The 23,011-nt window shown below is 40.1% G+C and overlaps 2 protein-coding genes across 2 annotated transcripts in view; both read left to right on the forward strand.

Moving 5' to 3' along the window:
• The window catches only part of LOC127042868 (uncharacterized), a 972,530-nt gene that overhangs the window by 782,216 nt on the left and 167,303 nt on the right, over positions 1-23,011 (forward strand). The window lies entirely within an intron of this gene.
• The window catches only part of PNPLA8 (patatin like phospholipase domain containing 8), a 76,353-nt gene that overhangs the window by 26,890 nt on the left and 26,452 nt on the right, over positions 1-23,011 (forward strand). Inside the window, exons 7-8 of the mRNA XM_050936413.1 lie at positions 15,240-15,297; positions 18,061-18,255. Coding sequence (XP_050792370.1) covers positions 15,240-15,297; positions 18,061-18,255 — 253 coding nt within the window. The remainder of the gene's footprint in view (positions 1-15,239; positions 15,298-18,060; positions 18,256-23,011) is intronic.

Below are 23,011 nucleotides of genomic sequence, written 5' to 3' on the forward strand. Positions count from 1 at the left end.
CAGGGACATCAGGGCACAAGCCCCCAAAATCAAAAGACTCAAAGAAGTTAGACCTGTTTGATAGGAAAGTTCATTCTGCTGGGCGGTTGCAGCTCAGGATTGAAAACCAGCATGCACTTTTGGGCAGGTATGACTTTAATTTATGAGACTCCATGCTGAAATTTAAAGACATGCTTGCAGAAAATGCTAGGCAGGAGTTCTCCTTGCTAGTGGATGAGGGAAAACTGGTGATAAGGGCCTCCCTGCAAGCTGATCTAGACATGGCTGACTTGGGCACCTGGTCCATGGTTTCAGCAATGGCTGTGCATAGGAGCTCCTGAGTACAGTCCATTGGGCTCCCACGGGAGGTCTAACAAGCTATGCAGGACCTGTCCTTCAAAGGTTCCTTGCTCTTTTTGGAGCAGACTGATGCCAAGATCCGTGGATTCAAGGACTTGAGGGCAACTGTACGCCCCAGCCCTTCCAGAAAGCATTTCAGGCCTTAGCAACTCCTATGGTTTTCTATTCCAGTTGTCCAAAAGGACCTGCAGAGAAAGAAGGAAAGAAGGCCTAGACCACCTCTTCCTTCGACCTCTGCTTCAATTTATGTCCCACCTACACATCCAAGGGGTTCTAAGTAGGTGTTGGGATGGCATGCATGAGGATGCCATACCAGTTCCCAGGATGCCAGACCCCATTTTTCCTTTGTTTCCCATTTTCTCAGTGCTTGGTCCCATATCACCATGGGCTGTTGGGTGTTGAGTGCTATAAAGTGCTTCAGTTTGTTTCTACTCCTGCCTCCCTGTCCCTCTTTCTCTCACGAAGAACTTCTGGTCCAGGATATTCAATCTTTCCTTCAGGTGGAAGCCATAGAGAAAGTTCCTGAGAATTTAAGAGGGAAGGGTTTCTACTCCCATTATTTCTAATCCCAAAAGCCCAGGGAGATCTCAGATCTATTTTAGATCTGCATCATCTCAAAAGCTATCTCAAAAAGATAAAGTTTTGCTTGGCATCCATTATTCCCTCTGTGGAGACTGGTACACTAACCTTGGTTTAAGAGATGCCTACTTTCACAAAAAGTTCCTCAGAGTCATAGTGAAGCACTTGCATTACCCGATCACAATACTTCAGTTGCTTCAGTTTGGCTTACCTGCAGCTCCTCAGGTGTTCACAGAACGTATGACCATTGTAGCATCATTCCTCAAGAAACAATGAGTGCAGATCTACCTTACTTGGACAACTAACTAGTCAAGGGCTAGTCCAAAACTCAGATTATATCCAGTGATCATTTTATTTAGTCAGACTTCAAGGCATTAGGACTACTGATCAATGCAGCCAAGTCTATCGTTTGCTTGATACAGAGGATAGAGTTTGTAGGGGCTGTTGGACATAACCCAGGTTAGAGCTTTTCTGCCAGAGTCCATATTCCAAGCTATTTGATCTCCCATGGCCAACCTCAAGACTCATCCAATCACAGTAGTCTGAAACTGAGAGACTTGTAGGACCCACGGATTTGTATACATATGTAGTACAACATACGAGGCCGCACATCAGACCTCTTCAGATGTGGCTGGACTCAGTGTACTTACCAAGTCATCTGCACTTGGGCACTGGGCTGACGGTGCCTTTGCAGGTTCTGATTTTGCTGAATTGGTGGTTGAATCCTCTCAGCGTTTGTGTGGGTGTTCTCTTCCTCTGCCCTCAGCCATCAATTACTCTGGTTTCAGATATTTTGGCTCCAGGGTGGGGAGCTCACCTGGGACCCCTCCGAACTCAGGATCTTTGGTCCTCAATGGAACTTGCTCTTCATATCAGTGTCAGAGAGCTCAGGGTGATTCATCTTTCCTGTCATGGTTTCCTACCTCTCATTGCAGGGAGAAACCTGTTTGTCTTTATAGATAACATGGCAGCAATGTTTTACTCAACAGGAAGGGAGGAACTCAATCGTCCCTTTTGTGTCAGAAAGAAATTCACCTGTAGGAATTTTGTATAGCCCCTTCAATCAGTCTCGAGGCCTCATACCTTCCGGGGGCGCAGAACCAGGGTGGATAAAAATCAATGATTTAAAAAAAATAAAAATAAAAAATCAGATTTTTTTTTTATTTAAATTGGATTATTTTGATGATGCTTTTTGAGGAAAAAATCTATCCGAAGATAGTTTTAATTAAGATACATTATAGCTCGAAGATATCTCATCATGAAATAAGGATTATAAATTCTAATTCTATAGCATGAGACAATATATTCATGTAATATTTAAGAAAAGTTTTGTAAATGAGTTCCCACAGTTCATGGATTAGGGAACCAATCTTATGGGATTCCAGGGGCTTTTGTGTAGATTGTTTAGGTTAATCTTTCTATCTATCCAATGGAACTCAGTGCTCAGTCTAGAAGATACCATCAGAGATGCTTAGTTTTGCAGTTCTCAAACTGTGGTTTTGTGTCTCCGGAGATAATATGCTTGTTAACAGCAAAAAAAATTTTAAATAAATATATAGAGGTGATAAATAACAGACCTCAATCCTATTGTCCCTCTGCAAATTTGTGTACATAGAGTCAATCCCTTATCTCTCTCTAAAAGGGCAACATTTCAAAAAGTCGAATGAATAGGATAGATCTGTAAAAGGAGAAGAAGTCTGGAGATGAATGTGAGAAGGGAGGGATAGGCAGTAGAAACAAAAGTGAAACTGTTTGAGCAGCATGTTCCAGAAGTCTTGAGGTCTTTCTGAGTGTGGCCTTCATTGATTTGAGATCTACCATGCCATTCTCTCGCTAGAAGGTAAAACCCATAATGACAGCAGGCTGTAAAAGAGACCCAGTTTGAGAATGTTTTAATGAAGTTCCTCTACCTGTGAGTAAGACAGGCATGCATGCAAAATGCAAACAGAGCAACAAAGAAATGCAAGGCCTGGTTGCCGAATGAAACAAATCACTTTAAAAATGTATAGCGTGTACCTTCTAAAAATGAAACCTACATCTATCTCTAAGTTGTGAAGAATATGTATTAAGGTTATAACAACCAACGAGAATGCGTTTATGTAGAAATCCATGATTTAATTGAATCTTCCTGACTAATGATTTAAATCAGATCTACCCTGCACAGAACAAACTAGCAGATCACCTGAGCAGGTCTTTCTCCAGATACCGTGAGTGGTCTCTTCGTCCAGATATAGCCAGATACATTTTTCAGCAGGGTACTCCCCAAATTTACTTAATTATGAATAAATACAACAAAAAATGTCACCAATTCTGTTCCCTACCAGGCCACAGGACAGATTCAACCTCAGGTGCCTTCCTGTTACCCTGGATGGGAAAGCTTTATTTTGCTTTTCCCCCAATCCTACTCCCACATAGAGCACTACTAAAAATCAAGAGAGACCACTCCTGGGTTATAGTAATAGCCACAGCATAACCCTGCTAACACTGGCTCTCCATTGTACTGGATCTCTCAATGGAGACTCCAGTCTCACTTTGGTTGCACCCAGATTTGATCTCTCAGGACCACTGTTGGCTGCTGCACCTGACCCTGCAATCCCTTCATTTGATGTCTTGGAAGTTCCATGGCTAAATCCCAAAGAGCAGGCTTGCTTGGAGCAAGTCCACCAAGCCTTACTAGATATTAGAAATCCCTCCACCAGGGCTGCCTATCTGTCAAAATGAAAGCAGTTGTACATCTGGACTTGTCAAACCAGTGTCTCACTGATGCATTTATCCATCAAGGAAAAACTCGACTATCTGCTGAACCTGAAACAGTACAAACTTAGCAATTTTCCTTTATCATTGTTCACCTGGCAGCAATATCAGCTTTCTGCCCTCACATGGACTGTTCTGTTTTTTTCTAATGACATGACAATTAGACTCCTTAAAGGCATGGAAAGATTGTACCCTCAACCCATTTCCCCTTGGGATTTGAACTTAGTTTTTTCTAAACTTATGGGATCCTCTAGCAGTGTGCTCCTTATTACACCTTTCCTGGAATGTGGTTTTCCTACTTCCAGAAGGGTCTCCCAACTGCACATCCTCACATACAAACCACTGTACACAATATTCTTTAAAGATAAGGTGTATTTACACCCTCTTTCAAGGTTTCTCTTTAAAGTAGTTTCAGATTTTCATATCAATAAATTTACTTGCTTATATTTTACCCAAAACTACATGCAAATAGGGATGAGCAATGGCTCCGCACACTGGATGTTAAACAAGCACTATTGTTCTACATAGACCAAACTGTTTTGTCAGTCCACTCAACTGTTCATGGTCATAGCAGACAGAAAGAAAGGTCTTACAGTCTCCACACCGAGAATTTAATAACTTCCTGTATCCTTTTGTGTTATAATCTTGCAGGTCTCTCTCCTCCAGGCAAGCCGAATCACAAATATCCTCAACGGCATCCCTAGGGGAGATCCCTATCCATTTGCAAAGCAGCAGCCTGGTCATCGATGCACACTTTCTCCTCCCATTATGCCACCACTCAGTACTCAAGAGATGATGCTAAATTTGCTCAATCTGTAGTGCAGTCTTTGTGTAAATGAACTCCAATCCCTCCGCCTGTTTAACTTTTTGGGAATCACCAAGAGTGGAATGAACATGTGCAATCACTCAAAGAAGAAAAAACAGTTACTAACCTTTTGTAACTGTTGTTCTTTGGGATGTGTTGCACATGCCCCCGTTCCATGAGCTGCCCTCCTACCCCTCTGCGTCGGAGTTTCCACAAGGAAGGAACTGAGGAGACTAGGGGGTCAACTGGACTCTTTGTGTCAATGCCAGCAGCGTGCAGCAGCAGAAGTGATCAGGCCACCTCGACAGGTACCACTGAAGGAAAAGTTTCTGGTGACTGTGCGTGGGGCACACACAGGGCTGGCTCTACAGTTTTTGCCGCCCCAAGCAGCGCACTGAATTACTGCCGCGGGCAGTGGGGGCAGTCCGTGTGCCCTTAGGGAAGCAGGCTCATTTCCGCAACGGCGGCAATTCGGTGGCAGCTTCTATGTTTAGCTGTCCACAGTGGCTTCAGCTAAACATAGAAGCTGCCACCGAATTGCCGCCGCTGCAGGAACGCGCCTGCTGCCCTAAGGGCACATGGACTGCCCCAGCTGCTGGCGGCGGCAATTCGGCGCTGCTGCTTGGGGGCAAAACAGGGACTGCCGCCCCTTACAGATTGCCGCCCCAAGCACCAGCTTGGAATGCTGGTGCCTGGAGCCGGCCCTGGGCACACACATGCACAAAGAGTGGAATAGACATGTGCAACACATCTCAAAGAACGAAAGTTACAAAAAGTTAGTAATCAACCATCTTAAGCAAAATTGAGATAGGGAATCATTCTACTGAAATAGACTCCTACATTAAAATCCCTCATTAGCTGACTTCTGATATTGTCAGAAGTAACTGAAATACTATGTGAGAGTAAAGACCGTTAAAAAGCATAATGTAGAAAAGTGTTTCACTATTGAAGTAGAAGAGGAAAACATGGAGTTGGATAATCCTGCAAGTGAGACACCTTCAGCATCACCGTTATCCTCAAAACAGCCATGATGATATATTTAGTCATTGTTTCAGGCCTTTCAGTAGCTCTTCAACTTCATTCAGGAGTTTTCTTTGTCTTTGACATCCTGAAAATGGCGGACACCAATCTTTGAATATGCTATAATATCATAGTGTAAAGGCAAAGAGAGGTACTCGATAAGAAAGTTTTGTCCTCCTTTTATGCCAACCACACCTGCAGTGTATGATAAAATAAATAATTAGAGCTCTTTGTTTTGGATATTCTCCTCCAGACAGCTTTAAACTCTCAGGTCCACTAGTAGGTCTGCAAATGAAGAAACACAGTATTAAAAAACGAAACAAAAGTCCAATGTAAAATGGTTGGTTGAATATGAAGAATGATCCGATAATGGTGACAAGCACCTATTCAGGAAAAATGCATTCCTATTTAGTTATAGTTTCCCTTTCTGAAAGGAAAATCACAGAACTATTGTGTCCAGGTGTCTGAAGATGCTATCCAAGAATTCAGAGAAAGGAGTGGGACTAAAAAATCTTTGTCATTTGGTCAGACAACAAAAAAGAAAAAGACTAGAACTTTCTCTTGTGCAGTTATCTGATATATTTGTCCAATCCTATTTAAACCCCATTTATAAAGAAGTAGCATCTAACACAGTCCAGTGCACACTTTTGAATTTCAAAAATTCTTCCACATCCACCTTCAGTGTTAGAGGGTTGAAAAAGAATGATTGAGTTTCAGCTTCCCAATTATGCTCAACAGAATCTTCTCAGGAAAATTGTCTCCATGTTTGCATCTGTTTGCCCTAAAAAATATGAAACTTTTACTGAGCTCAAGGAGGACATTTTGATCAAAACAAAACATACATTGTATATGAGTTACAATATAGGGAGCTATTACATTTAACAAAAGCAGTTATAAGAGGCCTTGGAAGGACTTTTAACAGATTAGATTGCCAACAATATTGGCCTAATCTAATTAACAAATATTTGAAACTCCTGAAATACAAAACCAAAACACTATTCAGAGATGTCAGTACAACTGGTTATTAATGCAAATGTCATATAGTGAGCCCAGACAAGGAGGAAGGGGTTGAAATTTAAGATCGAAGAGTCGGATTTGTATCCAAAATCTGTGTTTGTAGGTTGTTGAATTTTATTACATCAAAATGGTGGAAAGTTGTGGAAGTAAAATCCCACAAGACCTAATATTCTAATGTAACTGTTCTAAATGTTTAAAATAATTGCTCTTCTGTTCGTCCATCTCAGCATCAATTGAACATGTTTATAGCACATTCTGATTTGTTTGATCAAATTTCATAATAGACTAGAGCAGTGGTTTTCAAACTTTTTTTCTGGTGACCCAGTTGAAGAAAATTGATGCCTGCGACCCATCGGAGCTGGGATGAGGTTTGGGGTGTGGGAGGGGCTCAGGGCTGGGGCAGAGGGTTGGGGTGCAGGATGGGGTGAGGGCTCTGGGGCGGGGGTGCAGGCTCTGGGATGGTGCTGTGGACGAGGGGTTTGGGATGGGAGGAGGCTCCATTTTGGTGGGGCTCAGGGCTAGGGCAGGGGGTGCGGTGTGGGAGGGGGTCTGGGCTAGGGGTGCAGCCTCTGGGGTGGGGCTGGAGATGATGGGTTTGAGGGGGACTCAGGGCTGGGCCAGGGTATTGGGACACCGGCTTACCTTGGGTGGTTCTGGTCAGCGGCACAGCGGTGGTGCTAAGGCAGGCTTCCTGCCCGTCCTGACACTGCAGACCGCGCTGCAGCCAGCAGCAGATCCAGCTCCTAGGCGGAGGCGTGCAAGCAGCTCTGCGCGGCTCTCCCCTGCAGGCACTATCCCCGCAGCTCCCATTGGCCAGTTCCCAGCCAATGGGAGTGCAGAGCCGGTGATCGAGATGGGGGCACAACCCCCATAGGAGCCGGATCTGCTGCTGGCTGCTTCCGTGGAGCAGCTCAGTGTCAAAACAGGTGGAGACTAGCCTTCCTTAGCTGGGCAGCACTGCCAGCGACACTTTTAACCCCCGGTCGGTGGTGCTGACCAGAGCCGCCGCGACGCACTACTGTCTCACGACCCGCAATTTGAAAACTACTTTTTCCAGCCCCTGTCCAGTGAATAAATCAGTGAAAGTTCATTTAGCTCTAAGGGAGGATACAGAACAGTGAAGCCTAACCAGTTAGTAGACTGAGGAAATGATTGTTGTGTTCATACATTGTATTTGCAGAATTGTGAGCATTTCATTTTGGACAATGTGTGTGCTTTTGCAGCGGTTAGCATGTTTTATTTTGCTTTTCAAAAAACCTTTGGTTTTTTTCCCCAGTAAAATTCCTTTCTTTCTTTCTTTCCTGCCCCCTTGGTTTGGTGAAAGCCAAAACCAACTTGTCTTGAAATACTATACACACACTTGTATGAAAATGAAAATTTACTGTGGCTACAAAGAACACAGGAGGAAGGCAGTATATTGATTAAGTACTCTAGTCCCGTACGCTTTTTGTGATGTGGATGGTGGCAAGGCAATTACTGTCATCTTCATGTTATGCATTTTGTCTACAAATTAAACTGAAAATTAAAATCCATGAACGTTAATTTGTTAACTGTAGACCTGATCCTACAATGAGATTTGGGAAGGCTCAGGGCAGACTCTATGCCCACAGAGTGTTCCATTGCATTCAGTGGGGTTCCACACAGGTCATCCTGCAGCAGCTGAGCCTTAAAATATATACAGATGCCTCCTGACTTATGCAATCGTTCCATTCCAGAAAGCCTTGCATAACTCAAATTTTGCGTAAGTCAGAAACGTATACCCGTACGTTATGCAAACATTTCTGCAACTCGAAAATCATATTTCTGGTTTATGGAACTTTTTCCGTAAGTGTGAATTTGCATAAGTCGGGTCTTGCATAACCCGGGGAGTGTCTGTACTAAAAAAATATTATTCAGATTGGATGGCATTTCTGTAGATGCTTCAGTAAGGAAATTAGATTAAGCTCACTTCCAGTCATTGCAGAATATACAAGGCAGTTTAACTTTACATGCCTTCTTTGTGCTAACCTGTTCTGTTTAAAATACACATATAAATTACGGTTGTCTTCCTTGCTTGAAACCATAGGGTATCTAATACAAAATTTGCTCTAGTATATATTAATAAACACACTTTTTGACAGAACAATTCTAATAAAAATAGTAAAGCTGATGTTTTACCTACAATTGTGGGGCACGTGGTATAAAGCCTACTTGGGAAATTACAAGTAATTTTGGTGAACAGTAACTTTTTGCTATAAGTAATGTAGAGAATTTTCTTCCATATTAATCTTATGCATATTTCTTTGTGTTTTAATTTTAATTGAGCCACCTACTTTGCTTTTCATTTAATTTGATGTCTTCCTATCTTAGCATCATTAAGATAATTACATTTATGACATGTAGTTACTTTTACTATTCATTTCCATTTTCTTCCTGCTGAAAGCAAAAGCGTCCTCACTTTTTTTTATGTAAATCAATTTACATAATGCCATACTGAGTTAAATCTGCAAGAAAAAATAGGGGTATAGTTTTGTTCCATATTGTTGGATTTTGTATTGAATTGAGTTTGAATGTGTTTTTTGTTTTGTGCTTGAATAGTGTCTACTATATGCAGAAGAATTATTTGGGAGGAGCAGCAGTGAGGTTTTGACAAACTAGCCAAAATGCTAATACGTTTAGGGAAGTTGATTTGTATATAACTGTGGTTCTCAACCTATTTACCATTGTGGGCCACATCCCATACTCTGACAAATGAAATTGAGTTTTGATAAATGCAAAGTAAAGCATTTTGCAAGGAAAAATGTAACTCCCCCTACACCTTACAGGTTTCTAATTAAATTTATTACCTCAGGAAAGGGACCTGGTGTCATTGTGGACAACTCAGTGAAGATGACCTGTGCCCACAAACAAACGGGATGTTTGGATGCATAGGAAATAGATTGGATAATACACAAAATATTATGATTCCATTATGTGAAGCAATAATGCAGCCTTAGTGACGAAACTGAATGCAGTACAAGTCACCTCATTTCAGAAATGATAGAAGAGTTAGAGGATCACCTATTATTTATGTCATGGAAAAACTCTTAAAGGAAGAAAGACTGAAAAGATTGGGATTGTTCCCTTTTGAAGGGAGACAAATGAGAGGGGGCATGACAAAAGTATATAAAATTATGAATAGTATAGAGAAAGTAACCCAAAAACAAGAGGATACACAATGAAAATTTAAAATGGTCTAATTCAAAACTACTAACAGACAATGACTTGTACCATTGGATGAAAATTAGACTGTGGAGCTCATTGCCATGGGATGTTGTTGAGGTCATATGCTTAGCAAGATTCAAAAATTAATTGGACGCTTACGTGAATGTTAAGAATATCCAGAGTTGTTATAAATAATGCTAACAAATTTGTAGAGGATGCTGGTGCAACAGTAACATTTCTCTGCCTGAGTCCACAATTTAACAAAAGCTGAGGGAGAGGCTTGCTCAATTAAAATGTCTAAACAAAATTGAGAATCGATACCTAAAACAACTTGCTTGTTAGCAGAGTGGTCATTAGCAACATGTTGGGCAGCTAAAAGAATGCCCTGCACCTCGCATTCTTGTGCGGAGCAGGAGGGGGGCAGCAACTGCACATTAAAGTGATTACATATGGAACAAAGAACTTCTGCCCTAGGGGATGGTGAGGTGCCCCCGTCAGACACAACCCAGGGATCATATTTTACTTCAATGCATAACAGTTGGTGAAGGGGGGGGGGGCTAAGATGTTATCGCTGGGAGTTAGGGTCCATGCCTGCCAAGCTACCTCAACCTAGAAACATAGGAGCTGCCAGGTGCGAGTAGTGCCATGAAACTCGGGTGGAGGGGTACTTGTAAGCCATGAGATTAAATGAACACATGGTCCAGACAGGGTACCTGGGATAGGAAGTTGGGACCAGTGACGTGCACTGGACGCAGCCAGTAGCATTTTTTCCACTAGACCATAGTTGTACTGGGGTCCAGACAGGCGATGGGCCCAATTGTAAATAGCATTACCATGTTGCAGTACAGTGAACCCTACATGGTGTTTTGTAATAAACAAATTGATGTTGAGGGGTTCTTGGGAATTAAAACAGGCAAAGTGGAGGTTAGAGGCGAACCAGCCAGCTAGTTTCTCTAAGCTTTGTTGTGCTGAGGCGTTCCATACTTCTCGGGAGCGTTTAGAAGAGAGAGAGCTTTGTAGGATTTCTAGGTTAAAAATTAGCTGTGCCGGGATATATTGGCGGTGATAATTAAGGAGACCTAATAGCTGCTGAAGCTCTCATTTATTTTGTGGAGGGGCTTCTGTCCAAGGGTCTAATACACTGGCTGGGGCTTGGGTGTGAGTGGTGGGAGTGAACTGGAGTCCCAAGAATGAGAATTGCTGGCTGGCCTGCAGGTGGCTCTTTGTTTTGTTAATTTGCCACACATCAGCTTCTAATGCATCAATTATCATTTGGGTGGTACTTTGAACTGCTTGTGGATTGGGCCCACAAATGACAATGTCATCTACATAGGTTAGCACATCCACATCCTGTAGGGGTTTTACCATTTGTAATGTGATATTGAGATGGGACGATGCAAGTGCAGGAGAATTACAGAATCCCTGTGGGCAAACTTTCCATTTATATTGGACTCACTTAAAAGCAAAGTTTAAGATTCCTTGTGTGTTCTGGAGTGGGATTTGGTAAAACATATCTTTTAAATCAAGAGTACATGCCCACTGATTACTTGCATCGCTTAGTTGCCGCTGTATTTCGGGAATGGTGGCAGAGCTGGAAACAGAGGAGTTTTAGGAGCTTCATATGGGAGTGGCAAAATTTTCCGAGAGGGACTTGGGGCGGGGGGTAGTGATGGGCTCTACCTTTTCTGTCTTCGCATTATTACCTTTAGGAGAGCCTGGGGCTGCCTGTTTAGCTGCAAATATTGTGCCTCCATGGAGGACAGAACACAGATCGAGGGCCTTGCATATCATGCTAAACAGGATGGTGGAAACATCCTCAGATTTATATTCATCGGGTCGCAATTTTTTGGTTTTCTTAATTAAATTTAATTCTTTTATCATTTGGCATAATAATTTATGTGCCGGATCAGCAGGTATTACCCGAGGTGAGGGAATTAATTTGGAAACGGTGCCTCCAGATTTTCTAACAATGCGGCTACATTCTCTCCAAAGTTGAGAGGGATCTGCAGCACCGAGGTTTTCCACAGTCTCTGTGCACTGAGGCTGCAGGGAACAATCGGCTGGCTGACAACTAAAGCTCGGGTGGCACCGAAGGAGGCATCCCATATCTGCCAGGGTTAATGGTACAGTATAACCTTTTAGAGTTTTGTCTGAGCCAAGAGAACAGATCCATTCTATTTTTGGATTAGTCGAATTTTGGCTAGTAAGAAGGTGAAATTGCAAGTGTTGGAACTGTTCAGTTTCATTATCTGCGCGATCTGCAGCGTGCCACGGGCATGGCCCAACCTCCGTGCATCCTGTTCGTGACGCCATGTAGATTGCCACATACTTTTAGGGGTGAAAGAAAAATGCAGAGCTGTTATTTACCAGGCTGTATGGCAATAGACTGTATAGGTAAGGGATGCAAGGAGGGTCTGGGTCACAATGCAAACTGCAGGCACGCACACAACTAAAATTAATTAATTAAAAGTTTTATTGGGGATAGTTACAAGGGGTAGGGGAGCAGAGTATGATTAGCTAATAGGGTTAATGGAACTTAAAACATACAATGGCTAAAGTATTTACTATTAAACAATATTTATAAACAAAGATGCAGTAAACAATATTTATAAACATGGATGCAGCATTTAGTAATAACCAATACTTACGAATACAAACCAACTCATAACGACCGGCAAACGTAGAAACTCTGCTTAAAACACGTGAGCTGAGAGAGGCTTTGAGGTGATCAGGCTCGGTTACGGGTGTGTACAAGGTACACAGGATTTGTTTTTCTTTCTCCTCTTCTGCCTGCACATGGCAGACCAGCCTAAAATACCCACTATGACATCATAGAAGTGTCATAGGGGACGGGGCCCAAAAACTGTGTGTGTTCGTTTCTGATTGGTACAAGCAAAGTTTACACCAAGTAGGGGAGCAGGTGCCTGAAAGTCTGGCTTCGCCCCCAAAAGGTGAGGAAATGCATATAGTTCAGAATGCCTTTAACACTGACTGACAAAGGAAGAGGCCAGGGCAATACCGGTATGGGCAAGTCTTTTAGGATGCAGACAGGAACTTATCTTAACAAGTTGGTCTTGAAAAATTACCCAACGTCTACTACCCCAAAGGCTAAGCCTACTTTTCGGGGTGAAATACACCAGTGGTCCAAGTCACGCTTCCCAAAGGCAGTTCCCTATCCCGAGTCTCACCCAAGCCATACACACCTTTTACTTGGTCTTCCACTGGTCCTCTTCTTCAATCCGCACAATCTAGTCTCCATAAACAAATCAATGAATGCCAACCCCAAATAAACAGTCAACTCCCCAGCTCTACTGTCCATGGGCAACACAAGCACTCCCCTCTAAGCATTGCAGTCTCTCTAAAGATTAGCAATTGGTACAGTCCAGCCCTTGAGCATTTTCCTGGAATGTCCAGTTCCTGGTCCACTGGACACTCAAGGTGTTGAGATCTGCTGCTTTGAAAAAATAGAACATCCCAGCTTACAAGTTTCGTCTTAGATCAGTGCCCCAGTAAACACACAGCACTTGCATATGTTTATAATGAAATCAAGTATTTAAAGAGATTCAAGTAGTAGCAAGTACAAGTATTGAAAACAAGTGCTTAAATATAAAATAAAAGTATAACATTCATTCTAGAGCCTAGACTGAAATACCGTCATGTATAGTAGAGTAATGCTCCCCCAAAATCATTGCAGCACTTTAGAGCCAGGTTTGGCTGTGATCCATCTCTTCATGAGATACAAATGCTTTCAGCTTCCCTCCTAGGTGAAGGTCTCCAGTGCTTCTTTGTTCCCAAAATATACAAGTCCCATCTTGTGTCTTTTATTTATCAACAGGAACACTCCCCATGGTGTTTTTTTCATCTTGTATTCTTTCATGCAAATAGGCATGCAATACACAATACCCAAATGGCCAGATAGGGAGATAAGTGTCTGCTAGCTCTTGTATGAAAGGATCATGTCTGCGTATGTCACTTCCCGGTGACCTGCTTTAATGTCAAGACCTTAAGAACATAATTTTTGGTATAGATATGTAACTCCTTAAATATTATCAATACATATGTTTCTCAATGATTATAACAACCAGTGGGATACCAGCTCTCAGTACAGACCTTGCATGCCGCCCTTTGATGAACTATTATATGTATATCTGACCCAGAGGATCCCTGTAAATCCCTATGCACTCCCTGTGCTCTCTGCCAGTTGGCACCAGCGTTTGCTAGGTCACAGAACCACCTTAACTAGTGACTGTGGCAGCACTGGAACTGTCTTTGCAGACTTAGGAAGACGGCACCCCAGTGGTTTAAACTTGGGCTGTGTTCAGAAGGTTGTTTTGATTATCAGGAGGGCTAGAATTTTTTTATGTAAATGAAAACCTGTATTCCGCAGAAGCTGAGGAAATTTGGCTTGTACAAGAGCCTACTGTCCATAACTTGTAGATTTTTCAAGCTGTCCCACAAGAACATCTATTTTAAGGTGTAAATGAATTTTGTTAGCTGAGACGAAAGATCAGAGGTATACTTCTGTTACAAAGCCCTTTGCACAGTTCTGCTTCAATGCTTTCTACCCAAACCAGTCTTGGATCATGTAATGAGGTCATCTTCTAACTCAGATGCTGCAGCACTAACCCTAAAGTTGATGTGATGTTGAATTCAGCTTTGGATGATTCACATGGTTTCTCCTTAGCAGTTGGGAGAGTTGTAAAGAATCTATGCAGAATAAAGAATAGATATTTTAACTTCTGTTTTCTTGCTGCATGCTTTATATTCTAAAAAACTTGTAATAGTGATGAGGTTTTTAATTTCAAGACAGATGTTTTTATTTCTTGTTTGATAATGGTCTACACCTCAGCAAGAATGACTTTCATTAAAGTAAAACCACTACATTTAAGAATTTCCTTTTCAAGTCCCAAACAATCAAAGCCACTCTAGCATGTTCCTAACTTTAATTACCTTTCCTGTTGATTTAAAATTAAGTACATGCTTAAATACTTTGCTGTACTGAGGCCTCAGTCATTCTTTTCAAATCATTTGAATACTGAATTCATCATTTCCAATCTCTGAGAAGTTACAGTGGGTGAAATCTGGGGTCTATTGAAGTCAATGGCAAAACTCCCCTATACTTCAATGTAGCCAGGATTTCAACCTGTGTATTTTAAATAGAAAATACCAGAAGTAAAAGTAGGCATAAGTGACTAGTTTTGACTATGCAGTGGTGGGGAAGCCGTGTCGATCCCAAGATATTAGCGAGACAAGGTGGGAGAGATAATAACAGGCCACTTCACCTTGAATGGTCCCTTGAAATATGTTTTAACTATCTATGCTACACAATCTGTTCCATCTTGTGTTTAGCTGTGACACACTGAGTAAGTTTCCCAGACCTGAAGAAGAGCTCGGTGTAAGCTCAAAAACTTCTCTTTCATGAACAGAAGTTAGTCTAATAAAACATTTCCTCTCCCTACTTGTCTCTTTGGTGTTGACTAATATATTGTTCTGATGCTGCCAAAACTAGTGATGTGTTTTCATTTTTTTACCTATTATATAGAGATAGAATGGGATCGGATCTCATGATTGAAACTGCAAGAAATCCCAGATGTCCTAAGGTGAGTGAAGATTTTCAAAAACTAATATTGTACTGAAAAAAATTTATTAGGAACATATAGCTTTGGGTGACAGTGCCGCCACTTGATGAATGTTATTTGTACAAATTGCATGATTTTTTGTAACCTATACTCTGAAAAGTATCTATAAAAACAATCCCCATTTAAAAATTAAAATTCCACAAGATATCTTAAATATTTGCCAACCCTGCTGCAGTAGTCTTTTACTTCTTAGCTGATAAGTGTCCTGATTTTAGATACATTAATTCCCATGAGATGATGTTTGTGAACTGACTACTAATACGTACATCTCGCTTTTATGTCACGTCTTGGATTCTACAGAGATTTGCTATTTTGTCCTAGAATCCTTTCAGTGTTTCCTTGCAGTCCTCTGATGTTGGCTGTTAACTTTCGTCCTGTGGGTGGTATGAGAGAGCTAGTAGTCTCTCCCCATTTGATCTGCATCACCAGGTTTCGTCTTGTCCCTTTAGTAGGTAGTGAGTGATCTCTTTGCCTGTAGCATATGAAGCTACATATGCTACAGGCAATTTAATTGGAGGGGTTATATCTAGCACAGCACAAGAGAGAAAAATGAGAAAGGAGAGGGTATTTTGTTTTTGTTGTTAGGAAGGAGAAGAAATAAAATAGCACATGGTTAAGAACAATTTGGTAATTAACAGGTGTCTTAGTGTCATTATAGTACTATATTCAATATTTTACTATTAAATGGTAAAGGTTCAGATTCTCACAAGGTTGCTCTCAACTCCTATTGAATTCAGTAAGAGTTGGATGCTTAGTGCCTTGCAGGAAGCATTTAGTACTTCGCAGATTAGGATTATATCCTGAAGTGAAAAATGTGTAGGTGTTAAAAAACCAAAGACAGTATACGTTTTTCAGTGTGATCATATTCCCATTGAAGTCAATGGAAGTTTTGCCATTGGCTTCAGTGGAAGCAGAAGACAACCCTTTTGGAGTGAACAGAAAATTGTACTTCATCATTTGTAGCTTAATCACTGACATATAGAAGTTTTACACATATTGTTTTTTTCCTGGTAAAGCCATATTTTCTGTGAATACAGTGATTTACTTGTAATTGTGCAACTGAGAGATACACTAATATCATAACTTCAGCTTCAAGTGCTGATGAGTAATACTTTCACAGAAACAAAGACTACTTTGTAAACTAGTAAGCAAATAGTATCACCCACCCACTAATTTGCCACGCGGCATTGTTTTAGACAGTGCCAGCCATGAGCTATGCATCATCAGTTAAAGATCTTGCAAATTCTTGCCATCATATAGTAAGCATTTAGTAAATAGTGATTATAATTATGGGTAAGCATGTCTCTAAAACATGCTGATCGTTGCTTCCTGACCTTTCTTTCTGGGAAGGACTACTTTCTCTCTCCCACTTGGAATAACATGCACAATTCTTTTGTTCATGATATTTCAGTATCTTTATGGAAAATTCCAGAGCTATAAAATGTAGGAGAATTTCATACTACTTATGATCTTAGTTATTTTAGTTATATTATAATTTGATTAATTTTTTGTTGAAATATAGTGAATGTTTTTGAACTCTTTTGTTTTCCTGAGATAAGGAAGCTTGCCACAAGTGTAATACAAAAGTGCACTTTATACATGAATTATTAAGATATGAGCCTCTGTGCTAGACTGGAGAATCTAAAGTTACTTGTGTTGAGGTTTGTAACATTAGGTACGTGTTGCACATCATTTTGACTCGGATAGTGCTATTTTCTGACTTTTTGAGTGCTCCTCTTTGCAGCCTTGACCACCTTTTAATGTAGTTCTTTGTGTTGATTAGAAATAAATATTTTATACTAGCTCCTAGAAGCTGGAAATAACATCCACATAAGTTAAAAAGAATAAAACACTGGTTAGACATAGAGATTTGTCTTTAAACAGTATTTTTTCTCCAACATTTGCCTTTGCCTATAACTTACTAAAAAAAACCCATCATTTTATTTCAGGCATGTGACTATTCTCTATAAAATGTTAGTTGATAGAGCTTGTGAAAAACAGAATATTAAATGGTGATAATCTCATTATTTCTCACTGAAAATAACAAGTTCAAGAAAAGAGATTTCACTGATTTACAAACTTAATATGGAGACCTGTTTTCTCTTGACTATTGTAGCATAGGGTGCTGGTAACTCATGATGCCTGTTTGGAAGAGGAATAGGGAATTAAAAGTCTATATGTTCTTTCTACTACCACCTCCAATTCAAAAAGAAACAAAACTTTTCCCTCCGTGCTTTCTTTCCATTAAGTTCTGTTGTCTTCTTTTTAAAGATAAAATTAATACAGGATGCTGACTTTATCTCAGAGTTTAAGTTTCTCTGGCATTTACGGGCGAGCAGAATCTTGGGGAGGAGGTATCTCAACTCTGCAGCTGTGACTCTGGTTGACGTGGGAGAAGTGTTGGTGAGCTCCACAGGGAGCAGTGTCCATATTTCACAACCAGAAGGGCGACAGAGCATGACATAGGGTAGAAACAAAGAAGAAAATTTCTTGACTATACCTAATAAAAAAAAAATTGGTTTACCACGGTTGTAAATTACAAGGGGTTCATTTTTGTTCAAGCTAGTCATGTGAATTTTATTTTCCTGTTTTACTTTAACAGTTGTATTGTCAGGTGTACTTGTACCCACAGCATGATATACAAAGCTAATGTTTAAATCTTGTAGCTGTGGGAGATATAGTGTGTCGGTATCAGAAATTATCTTTATTTTTCTAATCTACTAGGTAGCTGCAGTAAGCACCATTGTAAACAGAGGAACACCACTGAAAGCATTTGTGTTTAGAAACTACAACCACCTTCCAGGTGTCAAGTCTCACTACATTGGAGGTTGTCAGTATAAATTATGGCAAGCCATTAGAGCATCATCTGCTGCACCAGGTTACTTTCAGGAATATGTGTTGGGTAATGACCTTCATCAGGTAAGTTGACATCTGCATAAATAAATATCCTGTTACATTATATTTGGAGATGAACATTTAAGAACTATTATCATGTTTAATTCTAATCTTAGTAATTATTTATTCTTTAGATTATTAGGAAGTGGCAGCAGAGAGAAAATCCAGAAAGGTTAAGGGAGGAAAGGAAACACTTTGTTTCCTTATCAATTACAGAAAGGTTAAAAAGCATGAAGAGAGAGAGTCAGTCTCTCTCTCTCACTCACCAACCCCCTCCACACACACACACTCTACCCAGGCCTTCAAATTCTTCTGATTCTGGAAGGAAACTATACAAGAGTTGCAAATTGCTTCCAAGTTTGTATTTACAACTGGTAATTCATTAAGCATTATTTCACTAAGCAGATGTTTTAACTAATATTAAACAATAGCATAAAGCGTGAAAAATACATATTAGTACTATTCAGTGTTCCCTACACTAGTGAAGTTTATAATTTATTATTTCAATTCCCCTGACTGGCAGTCATAACTCCTAAGAGAATTTCCCTTGCAGTCCATGACCACATGCTATGTTATGAGAATAGGCCTGCTGTCACAGCACCTCTTTTGGCAGCACCCACTTTTAACTAGTTCAACAGAAATGTATCGTTATTAAAACTTGAATAAGTCAATGTCTTATGTCAACAGCCTGTTCCATTTTAAAGTACTGTTACCTTTTAACTGATTTGTGAGAAAGTAGAAAGAGATGCATACGTTCTTTAATAGTTCTCTTCAGTCTTTCTGTGTCATTTCCTTCCTCCAGTGCTCTCTTTACTGCCAGTCCTGCAGGTCTTCTGATTTTCAAGGGTCTTTTTTATAGTATACAGTTACCTGATACAGGTAGAATGTGTTTAAAACTTTTCTTGTAGACAGATATTTTTCTGGCTGTCAGAAAGAGTCATCAGTGGAGATTGAACCTGAGATCTTCAGCGCCAAAAGCACAGGCTTCTACTGCATGAGCTAAAGGAGAAGTTCCATTATGTTTTAACTTTAGTATCCTTGATCACTGCATGAGGGTCAGCTGCTAAAAGAGAACACAGCACATTTTAGCCAACAAGTTATACAGCACTGTCCTCTGAACTTCCTAGTGAGTAATATTTGTGTCTGTTCTTAGGGCCTGATCCTGAAAACTTTTGTGCATAGGCCCATCAGCTAATTTTCCTCACAGGGAGAGATCACTAAGGAATTTGGCTGTGAAGTAGTCTTCCAAAGAAAGTGGTGGAAGACACTCTTGGCATATTTTAAAACTAAATTGGATGAAACACAAGACTTCAGTGGAGCTATGTCCAGAAGTAAAGATGTGCCTGGTAACTGTTCGCAGGCTTGGTCTCTTAAAATTGTAAGCTCCTCAGAACACGGACTACTTTTTTTTTTTTAACTTGTGCCATTTGCAGCACCAAGCACATAATTAGCACTTACATAACATAACATAGTAGGAATATTCTGGACATCTAATTCAGAGAGTCAGCACTATTGAAGGGGTGGATCTTAACTCTTGAGAGTAGCCATGTGGTACCCTGTAATGTCTTGTTTTGTTTGAAATAAAATAGGAATTGAGGGTATCAAATTATGTCAATAGAGTTTCTGAAATGCTGACTTTCTGTTTTAAAAAATTGTATTTGCATTAGTGTATCTATTGTATGGAGTATGTTTTTTTTTTTTTTTAAGGTATATTCAGAGGAAAGACTTATTAGGTGACTTAGCACATCTTCCTACAAGAGAGGGATTATTCCTTACTGTGCACTTGATGTTTTTTTCAGTCTTTTAATTTTAAATGTGTCCGGTAACATGTCTTTGTTCATATGTTTCTAGCATTAAATGTGTCTAATAGTTGGGAAAACAATATATTAAATCCTAATAAATTATGGAATGTTTAAAAATAGTGACTTTACAATTTAAGTATTTGAGGATGAACATTTATAAGCCACTTCAGTCAGATCCTGAGAAGCCTTCCATTTTCTTAATATGTTCTTTTTCCTATGTTTGTTTTGAGGCTGTTTCTTTTGAGGGGTCATATATGTGACTATAACCAGGTACACACTTTTCACCAGTGCTGACTGAGGTTATTGTTTTGTAACAGTTTTAATTTAAAAAAAAAAATGAACACACATCACATTTATTCCCAGGCTCAGCGCTGCTTGAGACCTAGCAGTATGTGCATCTCCCATCTGGCCAAGAAGGACAGGAAAGGGGGCTGCCTTTGCTTTTGGAGGCCTTCCAAGCTGCTCCACAACTGCTTGTTGGGTCACTGTTAAGCTATGTGAAGCACTTTTCTTCCTCTTCTCACCTTTCCTCCCCCTCTTTCCTTGGGCTGAGAGCACTGTTCACATTAAAGTATATTTCTATATGAAAAGTGGTTAAAAAAGTAGAATTATTTTTCCCTCAATAGAATATTTTAATTGTCATTCTTACAATATGATGGGACACAATGGGACACCGTGGCCACTTTACACCACCCAGGCAGTGTAAAGGGGCCTTAAAGATGATGATATACTCACTTTAAGGCCCCTTTAAACTGCCAGAGCATGTAAAGGGCCTTGCTGTAACCAAGAATCATGTCCATTGTCTACAGTTATCGAAAGCTGCTGATGCCAGACTCGGTACCCTATTCATTCTGTTTTTCCACTCCTATCTCTATTTTTTCCATTCTAGTCCTTTGTGTGGAAAGTCCTCCTAATTCACAAAGTATCAGAGGGGTAACAGTGTTAGTCTGGATCTGTAAAAGCAGCAAAGAGTTCTGTGGCACCTGCATGCATCTGACGAAGTGGGTATTCGCCCACGAAAGCTCATGCTCCAAAATGTCTGTTAGTCTATAGATGCCACAGGACTCTTCGCTGCTTTTACTGATTCACAAAGTCACCACTCTTTTCTCAGTCAGATCTTTCAAAAAACCTCACTTGGTTTATTTCAATTATTAGAAGACAAGAGATGTGGGATACTCTAAATTATTCCTCCTCTGGGTTTCCCATTCTTTCAGTCTAAGCTTTTAGGGGCACGAACAGTTCTTATTTTTGTGTATTGTACAAGGCTGAGCATGTTTCCAGTACTAAACAAACTGTTTCCTCTAATGGAAAGAAGATGGTAAACTAATAAAATGGAACTTAGAAGACATTATGTCAGACATCATCAATCAGTTCATGCAATATACAACTTTATAGAGTTCTTTTAAAATTCTCAAAGCTGCTGTTTCCTATGCATTCCTTTCTTCAAGTTAGTGTAAAGTAATTCTGGTATACAATCAGCTCAGTGCTTGTTCAGTTTGAAACTTCTCCAGCTCAGGCAGGGAGAACTTGATGGTTTATTTCCTCTCTGCTTTCCTAAGGTCAGCTCTCAACATAGCCACTTGCCTGCTTACGTTTTGAGAGTTAAAAATCATGGATGACAAATAGCACTGGAGAGCAAGCACCAAGGGAGCTCTATCTCTAGATGAGCAGAAGACTCTCCTGTGGAGTTCTAAAGGATGCAGTCAGAGGGAATCAGCCTTCCCATTGCGCTCTTCTTGCAAATCTTACTTTGCCAGTGTGTGCTAGTATATTAGACAAGTGAACTGGTACATGACTTGCCACAGTTGCCTGGGCTCTGGTGGAATTTGGGGAAAATCCTAGTGTGCATGCCTTTACTGTGGTGTTGATATCATGATGATATCTACCTTAGAAATCCCTCAGTTGTACAATATCTGGAACACTCAGTACTCATATTTTCATTACCTACATCCATCAGTCTCATTGACCAAAATACTGCAGAAAAGATTTTTTCCTTTTGATTTTTAATATGGAGAGGAATCATTCCATTTTATCACCTGGTATTACGTTCTTTATATTACATCTGTTCATTTATCAATTTGATGGGGAAAATTGTAGCTATATTTTAAGAGCTTTGAATACTGTGTACTCTTAAAGACTCAGCTGGAAATGAAATGCATACTAAATTTTATTTTATTTTCTTACAGAAATTATATAGAATGCTTACATCAAATAAATGATATAGTTATATGTTTCCAAAGGGTCTCAGAACCAGGAGGCATTACTTCAATTGGAAGTAATGGCCTGCGTCAAAGTCTTTAATATTTGTAGTGTTATCTCAGAATGATGACACTTTTCTTTTAAAAACGAGCTTTTCAAATGGCTTGGAAAATGTCCTCTCACCACTCAGAATAGCTCATCATCGTGTTGTCTTTTTTCAGTAATACTAATTCTCAGTTCACATGAATAATATATGGAGATATGGTTACAATTTTTACAGTTTTTAAAAAAAATTCTGTAGAGGTCCCTGGAGACCCAGTTAAGGTGTCAAAATGGTTGTTAAAATGTCAGTGAACATTACATTGTATGGCTTTTGGCCTTTCATTTTTTGATAAGGGATTACTTGGGGACAAAATATTGCATCAGTTTGTCAGTTGGTTGCATCCTTCAATTGTGCTTGCAAAAAAAGACCTGACTATAGGGTATCAGGATGAATCTAAAAAATATTCTGACATTCCAGATTTTTTTGTAGATTTTTATAGGTAGTTGGCCTTTCTGTTTCCCCCACTAATGTTGTCTGATATTTGTTGAAACTGAAGTCCTAGCTGAAACTATATGAAGTAGTTGGATGACTGAAGCAAGGCCAGGATTGAGATGCACTGGCGGAGCATCATAGAGAATGTTGAACAATGCATTCCTGAACTGTGTCTGAATCTAACCATGGTTATCGATCTCTCATTAAATTTTTTTCCCCTCTCTGTCTCAAACACTCTGTTTCC

This window comes from Gopherus flavomarginatus, chromosome 1 (genome assembly GCF_025201925.1).
Source record: "Gopherus flavomarginatus isolate rGopFla2 chromosome 1, rGopFla2.mat.asm, whole genome shotgun sequence".
NCBI lineage: Eukaryota > Metazoa > Chordata > Testudines > Testudinidae > Gopherus > Gopherus flavomarginatus.